This window comes from Phyllobates terribilis, unplaced genomic scaffold (genome assembly GCF_046119375.1).
Source record: "Phyllobates terribilis strain yellow unplaced genomic scaffold, ASM4611937v1 Scaffold_2__4_contigs__length_985480577, whole genome shotgun sequence".
Taxonomy (NCBI): domain Eukaryota; kingdom Metazoa; phylum Chordata; class Amphibia; order Anura; family Dendrobatidae; genus Phyllobates; species Phyllobates terribilis.
The window spans coordinates 173,559,236-173,579,550 of NW_027362762.1; the positions used below are offsets into that span (position 1 = coordinate 173,559,236).

Consider the following 20,315-nt stretch of genomic DNA (forward strand, 5'->3'; position numbering starts at 1 on the left):
CACTTATTAGCCAGCCGAATGATGCAGTTTTTAACCTCTGCTCTGCCATGGAGTAGTGCTAGACAGTATAACAGGCTTGTGTACAGTAATCGCATGTCTTTTATGTTTTTTTCTTTACAGTGCATTCAATTAATTGTGACAAACCTGCTGGACCCCTTAAAAAAACATTAAATGACAAAAAAAAAAATCACAGAAATCCCTAACAAAACCAGTATATACATCTTGATCTGAGCAGAGCCAGCCTTCTGCATACATAACAGAAACCCCCAGCAGGAGGTCTGCGCATAAACTAGACCCTACTTTGAAAATGGTTCAATCTATTTTAATGATTGGTTAGCTTCCTCACTTCAAAGACAATCCAAAACCACACTCCTGATTGGCTGATAAGGCAGTCAAAAAAAAAAAAAAAAAAAGTTTGCACAGTGGTGATCAAACAGTGTAGAGGAGTTAGGAGAGAGGGAAGTAGTATCTGTGCTGCTCTGAGGATGATCTGATCCTGAGAAGCCATCACCTACCATGGATCAATCTCATGGCCACTGTGCTTGCTCTGCACAGAGAGAACACCTTACAAGCTTATTTACAGGTATGTTAAAGCCTATATTTTCTTTTTATGCTTTTCTGAAAACATGAATTTTCACGCAATATCCCATCCATCCAAACAATGCATTATTTACAATGATATATTGAAACTGCTTTTGTATATATTCATAAAATAACTAATGTAAATCATGATCAGAATCAGAGACTATACATATAGTTTGCAAAAAATCAATGTGGTTGTGCTTTACTGCCTTTTCTTTTACCTGGCACTGAGCAGGGTTCTCCCAAAACATGGCAGGAGGGGGAAATGCTTCTTGAACCAGGAAAGCAATTGATTTTCTGAAACTCCTGCTGTGCACTGGGGATACCTGTTTAGTAACAAACAGTTCAATGAATATCCTTTGTATAGTCCTGTAAGTCACTGTAGAAATGCATTAAGTGTTCGGTTAACACAATTTACACTTATTAGAGAAGACGAGAAAAAAGTAATTAATTAGATATATGAGTAACTAAATAACCCATCTGAACTCATAAGAAACTTAAAGGGATTTTCCCAAGTTTATTTTAATTAATAGCTCATAAGTTCCACATGTTGGATGTGATAAAAAATGTTCCTGTGCTGAGATAATCTTATAAATGTGCCCCTGCTGTGCACTATGTAATGGCTGTGTCTGACCATACAGGAACATGGTCTGATCATACTACATCTCCTGGGCAGGGAAGGAAGCAAAAGAGTATACAGACAGGACAGCACGGGATCACAGCTGATTCTTTATTTGAGGTAAAATATGTTTTTAAACAGGCAGGGAAATGTTTTACCTCACAAAAAGCAGCAGCTGGGATCCAATTTTGTTATGTCTGTATATTCTTTTGCTTCCTCTCCTGCCCAGGAGATGTGGTATGATCAGACCATGTAAGACACAGCCATTACACATTACACAGCAGGGGCACATTTATAAGATTATCTCAGCACAGGAACATTTTATTTAAACACATCTAATTGTGGAAATTATTATTATTCCAAGATCTATTGATTAAAATCAACTTAAAACCTCTTTAAGGTTACAGTCTCATGTGCATTGTGATCTTCTGTGTGCTGTCCATTTTTTAAACAGACTGCTCACAAACTCAGAGTTTCATTGATCCATACACACATCAGTTTTAATAAAAGATTTGTGTGTCCAATCCTTCAGGCTCAGAGCACGTCCTATTCTCATCCATTTTGCGGATCAGATTAGGCCATTAATCAAATGGAGATCCATTAAATACAAATGAAAATCGGAAAACATTCTTTCTACTTCAGAGTTCCATCCGTATTTTTTAACTGATCCTTTGTTAAAGGGAATCTGTTAGTAGGATCAACCCCTTTAAGCCGTCTATATGGGCATGTCGGTAATAGTAAGCTGAATAAAATGATACCTTGATATCTGTGATTCGATGTCTTATTCCAGAGAAATACACGTTTTTCTTATATGTAAATTAGCCATTAAGAACTATGGGCCAGACACTGATCTGCATGAGAATCTGCCTCCAGAACTTTTTTTTAATAAAAAGGGGAGATACCAGTGTTAGAAATGTAACCAACACAGAACAGTAGAACTGAACTTTGTCTCATTACAAACACATTTTTTGCAGCTCTTTGAGATCTGCTGGATTGCAACAATATTGCAGCCCTGTGTGCCTGCGAGATGGAAGATGAAGCTGAGAGGAACCAGCAGATGTGTCAGGTATAATCACACACAGCTCTGCAGTGAGATCAGGAGCGGCCATTACATATCACACTGGTAACCTATCACACTGGTAACCATTACATGTCTCACACTGGTAACCATTACATGTCTCACACTGGTAACTCCCCTTTTATTTATAATAAGCTTTGGAGGCAGATTCTCATTCAGATCAGTGTCCTGCCCATAGTCTGGAAGAGGTCATTTACATGTAAGAAAAATGTGAATTTCTCAGGCGTAAGACTTCGGATCATACATATCAAGGCGTCATTTTATTCAGCGTCCTATGAGTTACATGCCTATATAGACAATTTAGGAGGGCTAATCCTACTGAGAAATTCCCTTTAAGAGTCAATAGATAAATGAACTTTCAGACAGTCTGTTTCAGTTTTTTAAACAATGGATGAGAAAAAAATCTGATGCAAAATACACTTAAGAGATAAATGGTCTATTTTGCATGGTTATAAAAATAGACATGGATGTATTGAATGTAGCCAAAAACTTATATCAGGTGCTGCAAGGTGTTTTAAAACTGCACTTGTAAAGCCGTTAAAGGGGTTGTCCACTACTTGGACAACCCCCCTTCTCAATCCATATTTTTCCCCCTTTTAAAATAATGATTATACCCACCTCTAGTGTTGGTGCCATTCCAGCTATGTCTGCATTGTCTCTCCCGCCGATTGCGTAATAGTGTGACGTTCCGCGAACCCTGCAGCCAATCAGCGGTCACTTCACTCTCACAGTCTTCGGACAAATCGCCTACATCCGGAGATAGTGAGGCCTGCTGTGATTTGTCTGAATGCGGGTAGAGTGAATCAGGCACTGAGTGATCACAGGGTTCACATGACGTGACAATATTACGTGATCACCAGGAGAGACAGTTCTGACACCACTGGAAAGGCACCGGCATCAGAGGTGAGTATTAGTGTTATTTTGTAAGGGGGAAACATACAATCGCAGCGCCAGCAGGGGACTATGATGAGGGCAGCGTTCAACACCCGGCACTTGGGAATCAGCGGTACAGTTAGTGCTGTTCCCAAGTGCCAGTACGTGTCACACAAAATGACATCCGTGTGCGATACGTGTTTACACGGACCCATTGACTTGAATGGGTCCGTGTGATCCGTGTGCCGGCAAAAATGGACATGTATATGTGTGGATCACACGGACACGTGAAAACACACTGACATGTGCGCAAACCCAGTCATTTGAATGGGTCTGCGTGTGTCAGTGTCTCCAGTACGTGTGGAAACTGTCACCACACTTACCGGAAATACTGAAGTGTGAAAGAGCCCTAAGGGTATGTTCACACATGATGGATGCACTGCTGATTTTCAGACTGATTTCCAGGCTGAAAATTTGCAGAGTATTATAGTAGCAGTGAAGTGAATGCGATATTACCAAATCCAATCTGAATGCTGTGGAAGAAATCCACTGCGGAAAGTCACCTGTGGTGCGTTTTTCAATCCACAGCATGACAATTTATGTTGTGGCATTTCACTGGAGATTTCACTCTTTGTATAGATTAGGTTATGTGCACAATTTCTGCACCAAAAAACGCTGCAGTTTACAGTTCCAGCTAAATGAATGAGATTTCTGAAATCTCATGCACACGTTGCTTATTTTTTCTTAGCAGATTTCAAGCCGTTTCAGATCTGCAGCATATCAATTTTTTCACCATTTTTCACCCATTCTAATGAACGGGGGAAAATGCATGCAAAACAACGTGGCAAAAACACACAGAAATTTTGCCAACACGTCGGTATTTGCAGCAGATTTTTCTGCTGCAAATACTGAACATTTGCACATACCCTTTTGCAATGTTATTCAACAATTAAAATAAATTTGAAAAAAACGCACCAAAAATCACATATATTTTATGCAGTTTTTTGAGTCAACACTCCAGTATTTGCAGAAGATTTTTCTGCTGTAAATACTGAATGTTTACACACACTCTTTAAGCATTTTTGCAGCATTTCTCACCCTTTGAAATGCATGGGGGGGACGCATCAAAACGTATGCAAAAAAAGTGTCAAAACTGCGTATTATTGCAGCGTTATCCTATCAAAAGACGTGTTTTGGGTGCAGAAATTTCTGTCAAAAATCCTCAACGTTTGTACATACCCAAGGAATGAAAGTGCTGCAGATCTGCAGCAAAACCTGCAACAAATCTGCATGTAACAACTGCAGATTTTGTCCCAGATTTTGCAGTGACAGATCAGCCACATTTTTCCATGTGAATGTGCCCTAACAATAGTAATCTCTTACTTAGGGCTCATGCAGATCAGCGTATAACTAGGATGTGTGCTATGCGTTTTTTAATCGGATAGCTCACAGACAGCTCCCTGACCCAAATTATTCAATAGGGCTGTTCAGATGAATGATTTTTTTTTCGGTCTGACTGTCCGGGTGTAAAAAAAAAAAACAGAAAGCATTACTTTCTTCCGAGTCCCGGATGAGACTCACACATTCAAGTCTATGGGTGCATAAAAAAAATAGGATCCTACATGGATTATCCGAGTGGCATCTGATTTTTACGGATACATTTCTACTATAAACCTAGGAAAATATTTTATCATGTACACTTTATAATGTAGATGTATAAAAATGGATCGCACAAGGATGTCAAACAGAAATCACATGAATGTCACATGGATATAAAAACGGACACACAGATGGCACATGGGTGAAAATTTGATGAAAATCAGAAGAAAATCATTTACTGGATGAAATTTGGATGATTTTTCTTACGCCCGTCTGCAGCTGCTCTTACTCTCATTTCTTTCTAACAAGGAAACTGATGTTTTTTGCAATTCCTATACTGATTGGTCATATGATATACATTACACAATAATTTAATTGATTGGGAGATTTTGCCTGTGTTGAAAATCAGCAGTGACATTTTAAGCAAGTCACTAATCTGTTATCCTTCCATGTATGTATATTATTATATTTGTAGCAAATTTTTGAGCAAAATTTGCATTAACCATGCCAGTGACGCCTTTATCATGTTAGTATTATTTTCTCAGACATCAGTTGTTCATTTTACACTTCTAAAATAGAAACAGTTTTTTTTATTTCTTCTACTGAAAAAAAAAAGGTTGCATGTCAAAAGAGACGCATTGTAACCTTTTCCATTTGGAGGATCCAGACATCATTTTCATGGGTGAACATTGATAACAGCTGTAATTGTAGTGTGAGCAGATCCTAAGTATTGGTATCAAATTGGTATAGTTGTAAATTAACCCATAAACTTACCATTATCTTTGTTTATTTTAGGACAGGACTCCTAATTCATCTACAGAAACAGGACCTACACCCTTCCTGAACCTGCTTGCCTCTGCTTCAATAATAGCACCACAATCTAGTTCCTCGGACTACCTACAATCCTCCCCCAACTCTATTGGACCTGCATCAACTATGTTTCAGCTCTGGAGTAATGAGGTTTCTCCAAATACAGGAATGGGTTCTCATACTGTGGCTTTTGGTGTACCTAAAATGCAGTACACTGGTCACTTGCAGGCAGTAGGATCTCATGAACTACCATTGACTCCTCCAGCTGACCCAACTGTTTATTCATTTGATTTATCTCCTGTAAAGGTATTAGCACCACAAGTTCCCACCAACCCCACATACCATTTCCAGGACCCAAATACTATGACACAGGACTTCTCCACTTTCATGCCAAATGCACCTACAATGACCCAAAGACACATGCCAGCTGGACACATGGATGATCAAACTTGGTGGAGTTTGCAGCAGACAACCCCAAATAACCTTCACTCCTTCCACTTGACAAACTCATTAGTCGTTGGACCCCAGCCTCAACTTGCAGCACTTCTTCAGAGCTCCTCTAAAACATTACTGAGCAACACCAGACGTTGCAGGAGATGTAAGTGCCCAAACTGTCAAGCCTCTCCAAGCAACGAGGAACCAGGCAAGAAGAAGCTTCATATTTGTCATCTTCCAGGTTGTGGCAAGGTATATGGTAAGACGTCTCATCTAAAAGCCCATTTACGTTGGCATGCTGGTGAAAGGCCTTTTGTGTGCAACTGGGTCTTCTGTGGTAAAAGTTTCATAAGATCTGATGAGCTCCAGAGGCATATTAGGACTCACACAGGAGAAAAGCGCTTTGGGTGCCAAGAATGTGGAAAAAGATTTATGAGGAGCGACCACCTTTCCAAACATACAAAAACCCATCAAAATAAAAAGGGGAAGTGGGCAGGTTCTCCCGTAGACAGTATTAAGAAGGAATAAATTATATTTATTGAGCTGATAAAACAAGGGACGGAATATCGACTACTAATATTTTTATTTGGTAAAATATAATTCCTTCTTTTTCACAATAACAGTTTATAACGTTGTATATTTCCATATTGCATTCAACATGTACAGCATCATGGAATCATTAATGCTTAAAAATAAATAATAATAAATATGCTTCTTTTACCAAAGTGGCCTGCAAATTAAGGGGACTCCGTGCCTGAAATAACAATTTATATAACAAAAGTATTAGAATACTTATTTATAAACTTGTAAAATAGAAATGTACAGTGACTTTTTTTTCTTCTATGCTAAAAAGGTGTCCTCCTCCCTATGAAGAATGCCTCTGGTTCTAAACTAAAGCTCTATTTCATCTGTTTGGAATCTGCTGCTAAAATGTGATATTTAAAAATGAAATCCGTGTTTTATGTTTACATTCATTTTCATGTAGTGCTCTTTCTTTTTATTAGTTTGTAAAAAAAAAAAAATTGCTGTGTTGCAAGAATTGTAATAAAAATGACATGTTTTCTTCACATGAGCTTGCTTCTTGTTTTTTGTTCCTTAAGAATTATAACAGTATAAGGCCCCATTCACAAGTCCCTGTCTCCGATACGTGTGGCGTCCGTTTTCACAAGTACAGGAGACACGTACACATGCACACCCACTATAATCTATGGGGCTGAGCATATTTTCGTGCTTTCACATGGACCGAGTTTACGTGTGACCCCCCACGTAGACATGTCCATTTTTTTCCGGTAGCACGGATGACAATACGCACACGGATGATATCAGTAACATTACCGCTCATCACACTGCCCTCTCTGCGAGCCGGCGACTCTGATGAGCGGTAACATTAATGATGTCACCGCTGTTCGGAGCCACCGGGTCTCTCACAGCACAGCGTGACTCTGCAGTGGCTGTTTGCAAAGACTATGGAGCCTCAGAACAAGGCTCCATAGACTTTGTATGGAGGATTCGATGGACTTCGGTGGATTTGCTTGGACTAGGTCGGATTCGGTGGACTACGTCGGACCTGCGTGGGAACTTTATTTTTAATAAAGTGGGGAACGAGGGAAAGTATCTGTTTTATTTCTTTGTTTTGTGTGTAAGTTCTTTTCAGGTTTCCATTTGCTGGACTACGTTGGATTCAGTGGACTACTGAGGACCTGCATGTTTGTTTGTTTTTTTTTACTAAAGTGATAAACCAGGGAAAGTGTCGCCTAGTGTTTATTTAAATTAAGTACTTTTTGTGTGTTTTTTTTATTACTGGATTAATAATGGGAGTGTCTGATATATACCTCTCCATTACTAACGCTAGAGCTTGATGTCAGCTGTCATCACCCCCAAGGCCCATTACCAAGATTGTCAACTTACCAGGGCATTCGGGAAGAGTGAAGGCGAAGAGCCAGAATTGGAACATCTCATGCGATGCTCCACTTCTGGGGCGGCTGGAGGCTGATACTTTTAGGGTGGGAAGGACCCAAAACCATGGACATTCCCAGCCTCATGTCAGCTCACAGCTGTCTGCTTTACTGTTGCTGGTTAGCAAAAATGGCGGGGACCCCATGTCATTTATTTATTAGGTTAATTCAGTAAGCTACACAGGCACTATATCTCACGGATATCTATTTATCTATGTATTATATATCTATGTATCTGTCATCTATTTACCCCATATCTTACTATCTATATATATGCACATTGTTAACATCTGAAAATCTGTCATTTCTATTCTGCATTCTATTCTGGTATGTGTCAAACGGAAAGCACTCGGAGGGTACCCACAGATGGTACCCACAGATGGTACACACGGACAGCCAACAGAAAACCACACGGATAGTAAAAACGGGCAGTCTCACGTGTACATTTTTTCTAAGCAGACGTGTGAAGAGGACTTAACCATGAGTAAGGCTACGTTCCCACGATGAGCTTTAGGTGCATTTTTGACATTCTGTTTTTTTGCTGTGCTAAAAACGCAGTATCTTACAGTTCCAGCAAAGTGGATGGGATGTATAGAAACCTCGTAATGCTTTTATTTTACTCAGTGTAACCTCACCTGCAGTGCGTTGTTTCTAATCTGCAGCATGTCAATTTCTCTTGTGGGTACGCTTAGTTTTATGTGCTGATTTTCCACATAGACTTGCATTAGATGCTGAAAATCCAAAGATAAAAAACACACAGGCGTTATTAGTGCATTTCCGCAGCGGAAATGCATGTAATCTGCCCCTTAGTATATCAATATAGTTTTGTCAAAGCCAAATACCAGGAAGTATCAAAAACAAAGCAGCCTTATTTAAAGCATGACACCAAAAAGAGACAAAAAAAACAGCGTAAAAAATTAGATAAAGATCCAAAGAAGAGAAAGACTGGAAAGACACAAAGTGCAAAATAGGGTCTTATCTGGGTAACAATGTTAAAGGAATTGCATATTGAGGCTCACCTGGTCGGGTTGTGTGCACACAACCACTAATAACGCTTAAGGCTGCGGCAGACCAATGAGAAGATGAAAGTGCAGGTAATGGAGAAGCAAATGGATTTATTCTGCTCTTTCATATGGGAAAAATGAAGGATTAATAATTTAAACTTCTGTTCTTTGCTGGATATTTGGTCCAGTTTGCATATAGCAATAGCTGGCATTCACAGATAGGACCACAGACTGGACCCAAAATCCCAGAAAGAGCAAAGGTTTAAATGATTAAAACACAGGTTACACTGAATATTTTCTCATAAAACTATATATAAATCTGCTCAGCCCCCCATGCTTTATAACATGGTGCCTGCAGATTGGACTGCATTTTTGTGGTGTTCCTTTTAACTATAGGTGTTTCAGAAGTTGTGGTCATACTGGGTCTACGCCAAAATTGACGAGATTGGTACTAAAAAAGAAAGAGTTATGTTGGGAGAATCAATTCCAAATTTTTCACTGAATTTCAGAAGCTTCAATCTTCCCCCTGTCTAAAATTGTAGTTATGCAGCAATGTGATGCTAAAGGGGTTGTCCGGCCTTAGGCTACAAGTCTGCAGTGACTCTATGTGACAGCGGACTTGTGAATCCTCACATCCCGCGCACTCTGTGCAGTGAGAATCTCTGAAGCTGGTGCTATGAGTGGCGGGCGTGTGACCGAAAGTATGTGATTTGCATACATGTGGTCACGCGCCGAATAGAAGTGCATGGCCTCGCTCAATGCAAGTGTTTTGAGTGAGGACGGACACTTCTAGTCAGAATGTGGTCAGAACTATGCAGATCGCATACTTAAGGTCACATGACCGCCCGCTGCCGGCATCATAGTATCTTCAGCGCACATTGCTCTCTGAGGATACTCGCAAGTCTGCAGTCCCATATAGTGACTAAGGCCGAACAACCCCTTTAAAATTTGCACAGTTTGATACTCGGTGCTTTATACACAAAAATAGGCTAAGACTGGGATAAATATCGACTCATAATTGTTTCTTTTTTCTGAGTAAAACAGAACTGATGAGTCTTAATATAACAGTTGTACAAAGTAGTCATGAACATGCAGTTTAGAACTATTCAGCATTGTAAGTATCTAGTACAGTGACTTCAGTTATCTCTTATTTCTGTAAACCATTAAGCAGCAATTATTGGATGTATTTGCTTATTCTGCACAGCCCACAGTTTGACCAGGGGATTTTTAATACTGTCAGTGTGCTCTTTACTGCAGGGTTCCCTCTAGACCAGGCCTGCATAACATAAGGCACACCAGGTGCATGCGGCCCACCGAAGGATATTGTGCAGCCCATGTAGTTGTCCGGGAGACGCCGCACCTTCCATCCTGTATTCAAACGTATCCATTTGAACACTGGGCCTGGGGCAGAGGAGCACCTATCAGCCCCGACATTCCGCTGCGTGATGAGGTCAGTACGCTGCTGACGTCATCACACTGCGGCCGGCACCTCACAACCTAAAGCGCAGCAGAGGGTCAGAGATGGCGCGGAAAACAGTAAGAACTCTTATCAAGGAGCCAAAGATTAAATACAAATCATTGTAGGGAGTTAATTTTACTGTGAGGGCACATAATGGGGGGACAATTGTGAAAGGGGGTGTAACGTGACGTGGAGCAGTAGCTGTGGGTGAAGTGTTCATCTTCCATGCCCTGGCATGCTACATGAAGGTGGGGGTCCTGGCTGGGTGTGTGGGCATCATCTACGGGGGCGTTACACCCTTGCAGGTCGCATGATGCCGGTGACTTCGGTTGGCCAGGACTAGATGTTGAAAAGTTCAATGAGGGAAACCACCAGTCAACAATAAACTGTTTTTTACTGAACAATAACTTGGTGGGGAATATGTATAATACATAGCAGGTGCATAACTTCACCAACATTTCCTTTACAACATGGAGAATTTTCACACACAATCATTCTACCTCTTCCAGGCTTACTTGCTTATATCCCTAGGTTCCTTTGCCTTCACCAGCACTGTACTACAGTCCATCAAGTAAGAGTCCTGTACTTTAACCAGTGGTTCTACGTCCTTGGAACTCCCGCGGCCTTGAAACTCTCACCCAGGGCACTCTCTTCGTCTCACGTTCCCTATTCCATCATGGCCAGGGCACTCTCTTCGTCTCACGTTCCCTATTCCATCATGGCCTGTTACCTCTCTGAGTTGTAAACTCAAGGCCGTACTGCTAGGCGCCCTGTCCCAGGACCCGTCTCCAGTAGATCACTCTATCCTTCTATCGTTTTTCCTTTCTCTGCTCAGAATCATGCTATCCACTGCCTCGGTCTCCACTCACTTTGGGGACACCCAACTCATGCGGCTCTGCTGAATACTCAGACCAAAGGTCTGCTCTAGCTGCAAGCTAGGCCCTGTGTGACTCACTACCAGTAAGTCCTCTCTCATCTTGCTACACAGCACCTCCCTCTCTGGGATAGTCCCAACTCTTAACTCTATCCATGCCTACTCAATACCTGTTGATAGAGTTGTGTTCTGCCTATGACATAGCAATGTAAAACATTATATAGTATCACATCACAACATATAACAACATTGATGAACGTCGGCAGTATGTCGATCTCCTTACAGGGGCACAGTTTTGCTAGAGGCAATGGGGGGTACTTGATTCAGAGTGGCAGTGTAGGGGATATTTTGCAGAGGGGCAATGTGTGTGTTGGGGGGTATATTGTAGAGTGAGGTATTTTGCTAAGGCACGGTTTTGGGGGGTATTTTCCAGAGGGGCATTGTGAGGGGGATATTTTGAAGAATGGCAGTGTGCAGGGGATATTTTTCAGAGGGTCAGTTTGGGTGGATATTTTTTCAAAGAGGAAGTGTGGGAGAGATACTTTGCAGAGGGGTATTGTGCAGGGGGTGTTTTGCAGAGGGGCACTGTGCATGGGATATTTTGCAGAGGGGCAGTATATGGGGGAAGTTTTGGAGAAAAACAGTGTAGGGGGAGTATTTTAGAGAAGTGCACAGCATGGGAGATAGTTTTTATTTATGGAGCAGTATAATGATACTTTTATTTTTAAGAGCACCGTGTCAGGAAGTGCTGCTGAATACGATGAAGAGTGAAGTCTTCAGAGAGGAGCTGATGGTGATTGTGGATCTGCATTCATCTGCTTACAGTGGTTCTGACGCTGCATTCATCTGCTGACAGTGGTTCTGGCACTGCATTCATCTGCTGATGGTGGTTCTGGTCCAGCATTCATCTGCTGAAGGTGGTTCTTGTGCTGCAATCATGTGTTGACGGTGGTTCTGGCGTTGCATTCATATACTTACGGTGGTTCTAGTACTGCATTCATGTGCTGACAGTGATTTTGATCTTGTACACATGTAGCAATCCAAAATATGCTTCATGACTATGCTAAGATAGTTTTAACATAGCAATGTTTTGAGATTATGAGAAGGATTTGGCGAGATTCTGCTCAGTTTCTGCTCCAAAAACTCAGTGCAAGTTAACGTATGTTCACACTTATTTTTGTGGAGCTGAAAATTAGCAGAATATCTTCAGACCTCCTCAAATACTCAAAACTTGGTTCTGATTATGTATTATTAAGGTACTGATGGTGGTTCTGGTGATGTATTCATATAAGCACCACCATCTACTCACTTTCTCATCCCTGTCCTCCTCTCCTGTCACCCATGTCCAGCATCTAGCACACCCCCGCAGAATCCTCACACATCTAGACACTCACACACTCTCTGACTCTACTCTACCACTTGCATCCATATCTTCACTCCACGACACAGACAGCGCCACTGCCTTCTACAATGCCACTCTCGCATCAGCTATTGATGCGGTCGCCCCTCTCGTGCATGGCAGAGTGCGATGTATCAATAGACAACCCTGGCACAATAACCTTACTAAAAAGCTTCGGCAAGTGTCCAGGGCTTCGGAGTGGCATTGGAAGAAAACATATTCGCAAGATGACTTCACTGCATTCAAACAAGCAACACTCGCTTTCAAATCAGCCCTCACCTCTGCTAAACAGGCCTACTTCATAACCCTGGTATCTTCCTTGTCCTACAACCCTAAACAGTTATTCAACACTTTTTACTCTCTCCTCCACCCACCACTGCACCCTCCAACCCCCCTCATTTCTGCTGAGGACTTTGCCACACACGTCAAAAATAAGATCGACCAAACAAGGAAAGTCTTTATTGTTCAACCACCACAACCCCTTTGTATACCAGATCAATGCCCCTCCACTATAAGCCCCCTCTCCAACATCACTGAAGGAGCGCTTATTCACCTCCTCTCCAAATCACACCGCACCATTTGTGCACTCGACCCCATCCCATCCCACCTCCTCCCCAACCTCACCACTCCACTTATCCCAGCCCTAACCCACCTCTTCAACCTATCACTAACCTCTGGTACCTTCCCTTCTGCTTTCAAACATGCCACAATAACGCCTATCCTCAAAGAACCATCCCTCGACCCGACCACTATATCAAGCTATCGCCCCATATCACTGCTCCTATTTGCTTCCAAACTCCTTGAGCAACATGTTCACACTAAACTTTCTTCCCATCTCTCATCTAACTTGCTGTTCAACAACCTACAATCTGGTTTCCGTCCCCATCATTCCACTGAAACTGCCCTGACCAAAATTACTAACGACCTACTTACAGCCAAAGCTAACAGACTATTCTCTATACTCCTCCTTCTAGACCTGTACTCTGCCTTTGACACAGTTGACCACTGCCTCCTACTACAGATCCTCTCTTTCTTCAGTGTCAAAGACCTTGTCCTATCCTGGATCTCCTCATACCTTTCCAGCCACGCATTTAGCATCTCCTACTCCCACACTACCTCCTCATCTCGCCCTCTCTATGTTGGAGTCCCTCAAGGCTCTGTCCTAGGACCCCTACTCTTCTCCATCTATACCCTTGGCCTGGGACAACTCATAAAATCACATGGCTTCCTGTATCAGCTATACGCTGATGACACTCAATCTACCTCTCTGGCCCAGACATCACCTCTCTGCTGTCCAGAGTCCCAGAGTGCCTATCAGCCATATCCTTCTCCTTCTCCTCTCGCTTCCTCAAACTCAATGTGGACAAAACTGAACTCATCATCTTTCCTCCATCTCACATATCTTCCCTACCTGATCTATCTATCACAATAAACAACATCACGCTTTCCCCTCTACTGGACATCCACTGCCTCGGAGTAACCCTTGACTCTGCCCTGGCCTTCAAACCGCGCATCCAAGCTCTTTCCACCTCCTGTCGCCTCCAGCTCAAAAATATTTCCAGAATCTGTCCTTTCCTCAGCCCTCAATCTACTAAAATGCTCGTGCATGCCCTCATCATCTCCCGCCTGGACTACTACAACATACTCCTCTGTGGCCTACCTGCTAACACTCTCACACCTCTCTAGTCCATTCTTAACTCTGCCGCCTGACTAATTCATCTCTCTCTTCGTTACTCATCCGCTTCCCCCCTCTGTAAACAGACTTCCATTTCCCCGGAGCATACAATTCAAACTACTAACACTGACCTACAAAGCCATCCATAACCTTTCTCCTCTGTACATCTCTGAACTAATCTCCCGATATTTTCCCTAACGTAATCTCCGGTCCTCCCAAGACCTCCTTCTCTCCTCCACACTTATTCGTTCCTCACCCAATCACCTCCAAGACTTCTCTCAAATATCCCCCATCCTCTGGAATTCTGTGCCCCAACACGTCCGACTATCCATCACACTCAGATCCTTCAGACAGAATCTGAAAAGCCATCTCTTCAAGAAAGCTTACAGCCTGCCATGACCCCGCTACCTCCTCAACACCACTGGATCTGCAGCCTTAAGCCCCCGTCACACTAAGCGAGATCGCTAGCGAGATCGCTGCTGAGTCACAAGTTTTGTGACACAACAGCGACCTCCGCAGCGATCTCGTTACGTTTGACACTTAGCAGCGACCAGGCCCCTGCTGTGAGATCGCTGGTCGTGTCGGAATGGTCTGGACATTTCTTTGATCGTTGAAGCCCCGCTGGGTAGCATGCATCAGTGTGTTTGACACCTTACCAACGACCTTGTTAACGACTCAGACACAGAAACACATAGGCGTGCATCGTTATACAGATCGTTACGGGTCGCCGCATCGTTGCTGCGTCGTTGGGAAGATCTGACTGTTTGACATCTCACCAGCGACCACATAGCGACGCAGCAACGATCCGTGACAGGTCGTATCGTTGTCGGGATCGCTGTAGCATCGCTTAGTGTGACGGGGCCTTTACCAACACCGGAGCTGCTGCAACCCCCTCACTTACTGTCTCTTTCCCTATTATCCTCTAGAATGTAAGCCCGCAAGGGCAGGGTCCTCTTCCTTTTGTACGAGTCTATCATTGTTTATTTGTTACTGTAAGTGATATCTGTATTTTGTATGTAACCCCTTTCCATGAACAGCACCATGGAATCAATGGTGCTATATAAATAAATATTAATAATAATAAAATAAGTACTCCTGTAAATTGTTTGTAGCCCTTGGTATTCAGTATGGCATTGTGGCCTTTCGACCAAAAAATGTTGTTTACACCTGCTCTAGGCCAAACTTCAGAGAATTTTCAAGCCCTTGACAGACTTTGTAAATACATGGCTCGAAGCAAGGGTATAATAATTTTAGTAGCGTGTTTCAAAAGAAATTCCGGACACTTGGTAACTTTAAAGTTCTGATATTTTATGGAGGGGATGGAATAAAAGTTTTACATACAATATACAATATTACATACAATATTTTAAGTAGACATTTTCATCATTATTAGTGTTGAGCGAGCACTAAAATGCTTGGGTGCTCGAAGCTCGGGCCGAGCTCACCGTGATACTCGGGTGCTCGACCCGAGCAACGAGCCCAATGTTAGTCTATGGGAGACTCGAGCATTTTTGCGGTGGCATCCCCGGCAGTCTTTTAAAAGCCTAACAAGTGCCCAAAGCGATAGTGACAGTGCTCAAATGACATGGGGACAGCATGGGGATCGCCCCAGGAAGCATTTCTGACCCCCAGGTCACTGCTGTCAACAATGTGGTCAGAGGTATTAAGCCACTTTTACAGGCTCACAATAAAACGAAAGTGAAACTTTTTTCCTGTGAAATATGTTAAGGAACATCCTTTCCAGGGAAAAGACTTGTGTATAAGTTAAAATAAATGACCAAAAACAAAAATACTCCTCCACACCTTCGGCTATGTTCACAAGTAGCATTTTTTATGCGTTTTTGCACTTTTGTATTGCTTTCAACTATGACAAATGCATTCACCGGGAAATGTCATTTTAACATTTTACAACCTTATCTGGCCATGTGCTGCGTGACACATGCATAAAGTGCTGAAAAGACATGGGAACAGCATGGGGAAGACCCCTGGAAGCATCTCTGACTCCCAGGTCACTGTCTAAAAGTGTGCCCATCATAAGTGATCCTTGCCGCATCAGAAGATGCAGACTTGCAACTATCCCCATGCAAGTTCTAGTCCCAGGGCAGTGTTCAATTGTACCTCCCCCATTCCTTGCAATACAAGCGCAAGTATGCAGCCTGCCACCCACCCACCCCCAGGCTGCAATACCATACTGGTTGCTTGCTTGAACTTGAAATTGGGCCTTTTAGGCATGTGGAGGCGGAATCTGGCCACCACGTCATGGCTGTGTTGGCGGCCTGGAATCCATACTCAGTCCCCAGCCGCCCGGCGGCCGGGTGTCCATACTCAGTCCACAGCCGCCCCGCGGCCGAGTGTCCACACGGTCCCCAGCCGCCTGGGGGCAGTCCGGTGTCCATAAACGGTCCCCAGCCGCCCCCATTTCTCCTTGGAACATCCCCCCACACACTTTTCTTAGCCCGGCCTGCTTTAGGCAGCATTGGACGAGCCCACCAGAGAACCAGACTCCTCCGGTGGGCCCTGACTTCTCCATCGGTGGAGTTGAGAGTGCCAAGGTGAGGAGCATGATGATGATGACAGAAGTTAGCATCTGCTATGTTTTCTTTTAATGCAAGTGTAAGTGTGCAGCCAGCCACCCACCCACCCACCCCCAGACTGCAATTCATACTGCTAGCTTGCACTTGAAATGGGGCCTTTTAGTTTAGAGGAGGCCGAAGCTGGCCACTACCTCATGGCTGCTTCGGCAGCGAGGTATCCATACTCAGTCCCCAGCCGCCCCTATTTGTCCTGGTGTGCCTTATACATAAGATTAAGCGCGTATACCAAAACATTACCTGTGCCCTCCCCAGTGCATTTAGTGGGAAGGAGAGCCTATTCCGCTGTAGTGTGTGCATGCCAAACCCCTGTTCATGGTACATGCGAAGATGCCTCCCACCTTGCACCTGTCGTTGCAGACTTGCAACTATCCCCATTCAAGTCCTTGTCCCAGGGCAGTGTTCAATTGTACCTCTCCCATTCCTTGCAATGCAAGCGCAAGTATGCAGCCTGCCACCCACCCACCCCCAGGCTGCAATACCATACTGCTTGCTTGCTTGCACTTTAAATTGGGCCTTTTAGGCATGTGGAGGCGGAATCTGGCCACCACGCCATGGCTGTGTCGGAGGCCTGGTATTCATACTCAGTCCCCAGCCGCCTGGTGGCCGGGTGTCCCCACTTGCTCCCCAGCCTCCAGGGGGTGGCCGGGTGTCCATACTCGGTCCCCAGCCACCCCTATTTGTACCGGTAACCTTTCCCACACTTTTCTTAGCCTGGCCTGCTTTAGGGCAGCATTGGCCGAGCCCACCGGACTATCAGACTCCTCCGGTGGGCCCTGGCTTCTCCATCAGGCGAGCTGAGAGTGCCAAGGTGAGGAGCATGATGAGGATGATAGAAGTTAGCATCTGCTTTGTTTTGTTGTAATGCAAGCGCATGTATGTAGTAGCAGCTAGGCCTGAGGAGGTCAGCGTTTTGGCGCATATCCTACCTCCTCCGAGGATTGCTGGATGTTTTCCTGCTACTATCCAAGTTCTATGACTCCCGTTAAAACAAAGCTTCAGGTGATAAATGATGGATGAGGTAGTGGCAAAGGAGAAAGAGCAGGAGGAACAGGGACCATTCACATCAATATCAGGCCAGTCAACCAGATATGTCTTGTAGGATATGTTTCTGTAACAAAAGGAGCGGTTCGGCTACACAGTTATAGGGCATACAGTGAGTGCAATGCCTACCAAAAATTTCGAGGCACGCCAATGCCCCTTGGAAATGACATGGAGGTCAGAGGGCGTTAACTAAACCTTTTTTTCCATTTATAGCAACTGGGTCTCCTGTGCACTGTTGGCCTAAGCAGTGAATGGAATGCTTTCCAAAAATTATGAGGTACTGCAATGCCCCTTACAAGAGCCATGTGTGGCACCCCAGGGGTCTGGTCACCACAGTAATAGAGATTACGTCGGAGAGCAAGTGGGTCAGGATCCCTTAAACATGCAACATCCCCCTGCCCCAGTCCTGGGAGGGGAGAATTCTGCCCTTATAAACTGGATCTGGGGTGGGGTTGAGTGAGTCAGAGAACAGAGAACAGTCAGAGTGAGAGCAAGGGAAAGTAACAGCAAGGAGCTCTGTAGGAGCTAGGAGCTAAAGACGAGGGGCTGGAAGCTGAGCAGAGCTCGCCCTGGCAGAAGACAATAGGAACCGGACACAGGAGTCCGAAGCTGTGAGGACTTATATATTCAGCAGCAGAAACCAGCCGGCAGGGGATTTCAGGTCCTCTGGCCATAGAAGCCCGGAGGCTCAGTCACAAGCAAGGGACCAGCACCGCCGTCGTGGAGCGGAGGCTAACAGAAGGCCCCAAGTCACCAGCCATATGGGTGAGCACTACACGGTACACTCAGGGACGTGGGCCACTTCTACCCGCTTACAGCAAGGTAGCCAGGAAGAGTGCAGACAGACGGGGAGGCCTACAACTCCACCTGGCCAGGGGAACTCCTGCTTGCTCACAGACTGACCAGGCCTCTTATGCTAGCCAGTACTCCCGGGAGGGTCTACCTTATAATCATCAGTAAAGACCCTGAACTGCACTGCAAAGACTCTGAGTCATTCCTGCTGCGCTCGTGCACCATCACCCCCATCATCCACACTCACTGCCCTGAGGCTATACTCCTTCCGAGGGGAGTTATCCCATTTTATGCTGCGCACACAACACCAGCCTCAGCGGTCTGCCTCGCAGCGGTGGTACTCCCTGACCGCAATCCACGGGTGGCGTAGTAGGACAATTAACCTCAAAACCTAAGAAAGATTGCCACTGGTTTGACCAGCCTGAGCCACGGGACCGGGTCACCGCCACGGAGACTACAGACCCAAGAGACCCGGCACCGGGTATCCCACACACGTGTACACACGGCCCAGGGGGCGCGTCACATGCAGTACAGCATATTACAAACATAAGTCCCATTATTGGGGAGTGGGTGTCCCATAGTATTTGCTTATGCCTTGCAAGCAAAAGCTGCCAAAAATTAGGACGGAGCAACTTGCAATGCCCCTTACAAGAGCCATGCAGTACAGCATATTACAAACATAAGTCCCATTATTGGGGAGTGGGTCTCCCATAGTATTTGCTTATGCTTTCCCAGCAAAAGCTGCCAAAAATTAGGACGGAGCAACTTACAATGCCCCTTACAAGAGCCATGCAGTACAGCATATTACAAACATAAGTCCCATTATTGGGGAGTGGGTCTCCCATAGCATTTGCTTATGCTTTCCCAGCAAAAAGCTGCCAAAAGTTAGGACGGAGCAACTTGCAATGCCCCTTACAAGAGCCATGCAGTACAGCATATTACAAACATAAGTCCCATTATTGGGGAGTGGGTCTCCCATAGTATTTGCTTATGCTTTCCCAGCAAAAGCTGCCAAAAATTAGGACGGAGCAACTTGCAATGCCCCTTACAAGAGCCATGCAGTACAGCATATTACAAACATAAGTCCCATTATTGGGGAGTGGGTGTCCCATGGTATTTGCTTATGCTTTCCCAGCAAAAGCTGCCAAAAATTAGGATGGAGGAACTTGCAATGCTGGCACCCTGGTGGTATAGTGGTGGTGGAGGCTGAGGATAAGGAGAAGAAGATTAAACAGCCGAAACGAGGAAGCGTATACCCATGTGTGGGTGTGAAGCGGTGCATGTGAATACACCTCCCGAAATAACAGTGGATTTGACTTTATGTTACTCTGCTGTCATTTGGTGGTGATGAGAAGTCTGGCCCAATCCAGCCCTTGTTCATTTTGATAAGGGTCAGCTTGTCAGCATTGTCAGTTGACAGGCGAGTGCGCTTATCAGTTATAATTCCCCCAGCGGCACTAAAAACACGCTCCGATAACACGCTAGCGGCAGGGCAGGCCAGGACCTCCAAGGCGTACAGAGCGAGT

General features: G+C 44.3%; 1 protein-coding gene across 1 annotated transcript; it reads left to right on the top strand.

Moving 5' to 3' along the window:
* Nucleotides 1-427: 427 nt before the first annotated feature.
* Nucleotides 428-7,063, top strand: LOC141250889 (transcription factor Sp5-like). The gene is made up of 2 exons (XM_073670148.1): nt 428-583; nt 5,547-7,063. Exons 1-2 carry the CDS (start codon nt 530-532, stop codon nt 6,522-6,524), a joined length of 1,032 nt encoding a protein of 343 aa, XP_073526249.1. The 5' UTR covers nt 428-529; the 3' UTR covers nt 6,525-7,063.
* The last annotated feature ends 13,252 nt before the right edge of the window (nt 7,064-20,315 follow it).

What these genes read in the sequence shown, in the direction of transcription:
- LOC141250889 (XM_073670148.1), top strand. Translation starts at nt 530, where the DNA reads ATGGCCACTGTGCTTGCTCTGCACAGAGAGAACACCTTACAAGCTTAT. An exon ending in CCTTACAAGCTTATTTACAG is followed by an intron (nt 584 to 5,546) that starts GTATGTTAAAGC and finishes TGTTTATTTTAG; the next exon opens with GACAGGACTCCTAATTCATC.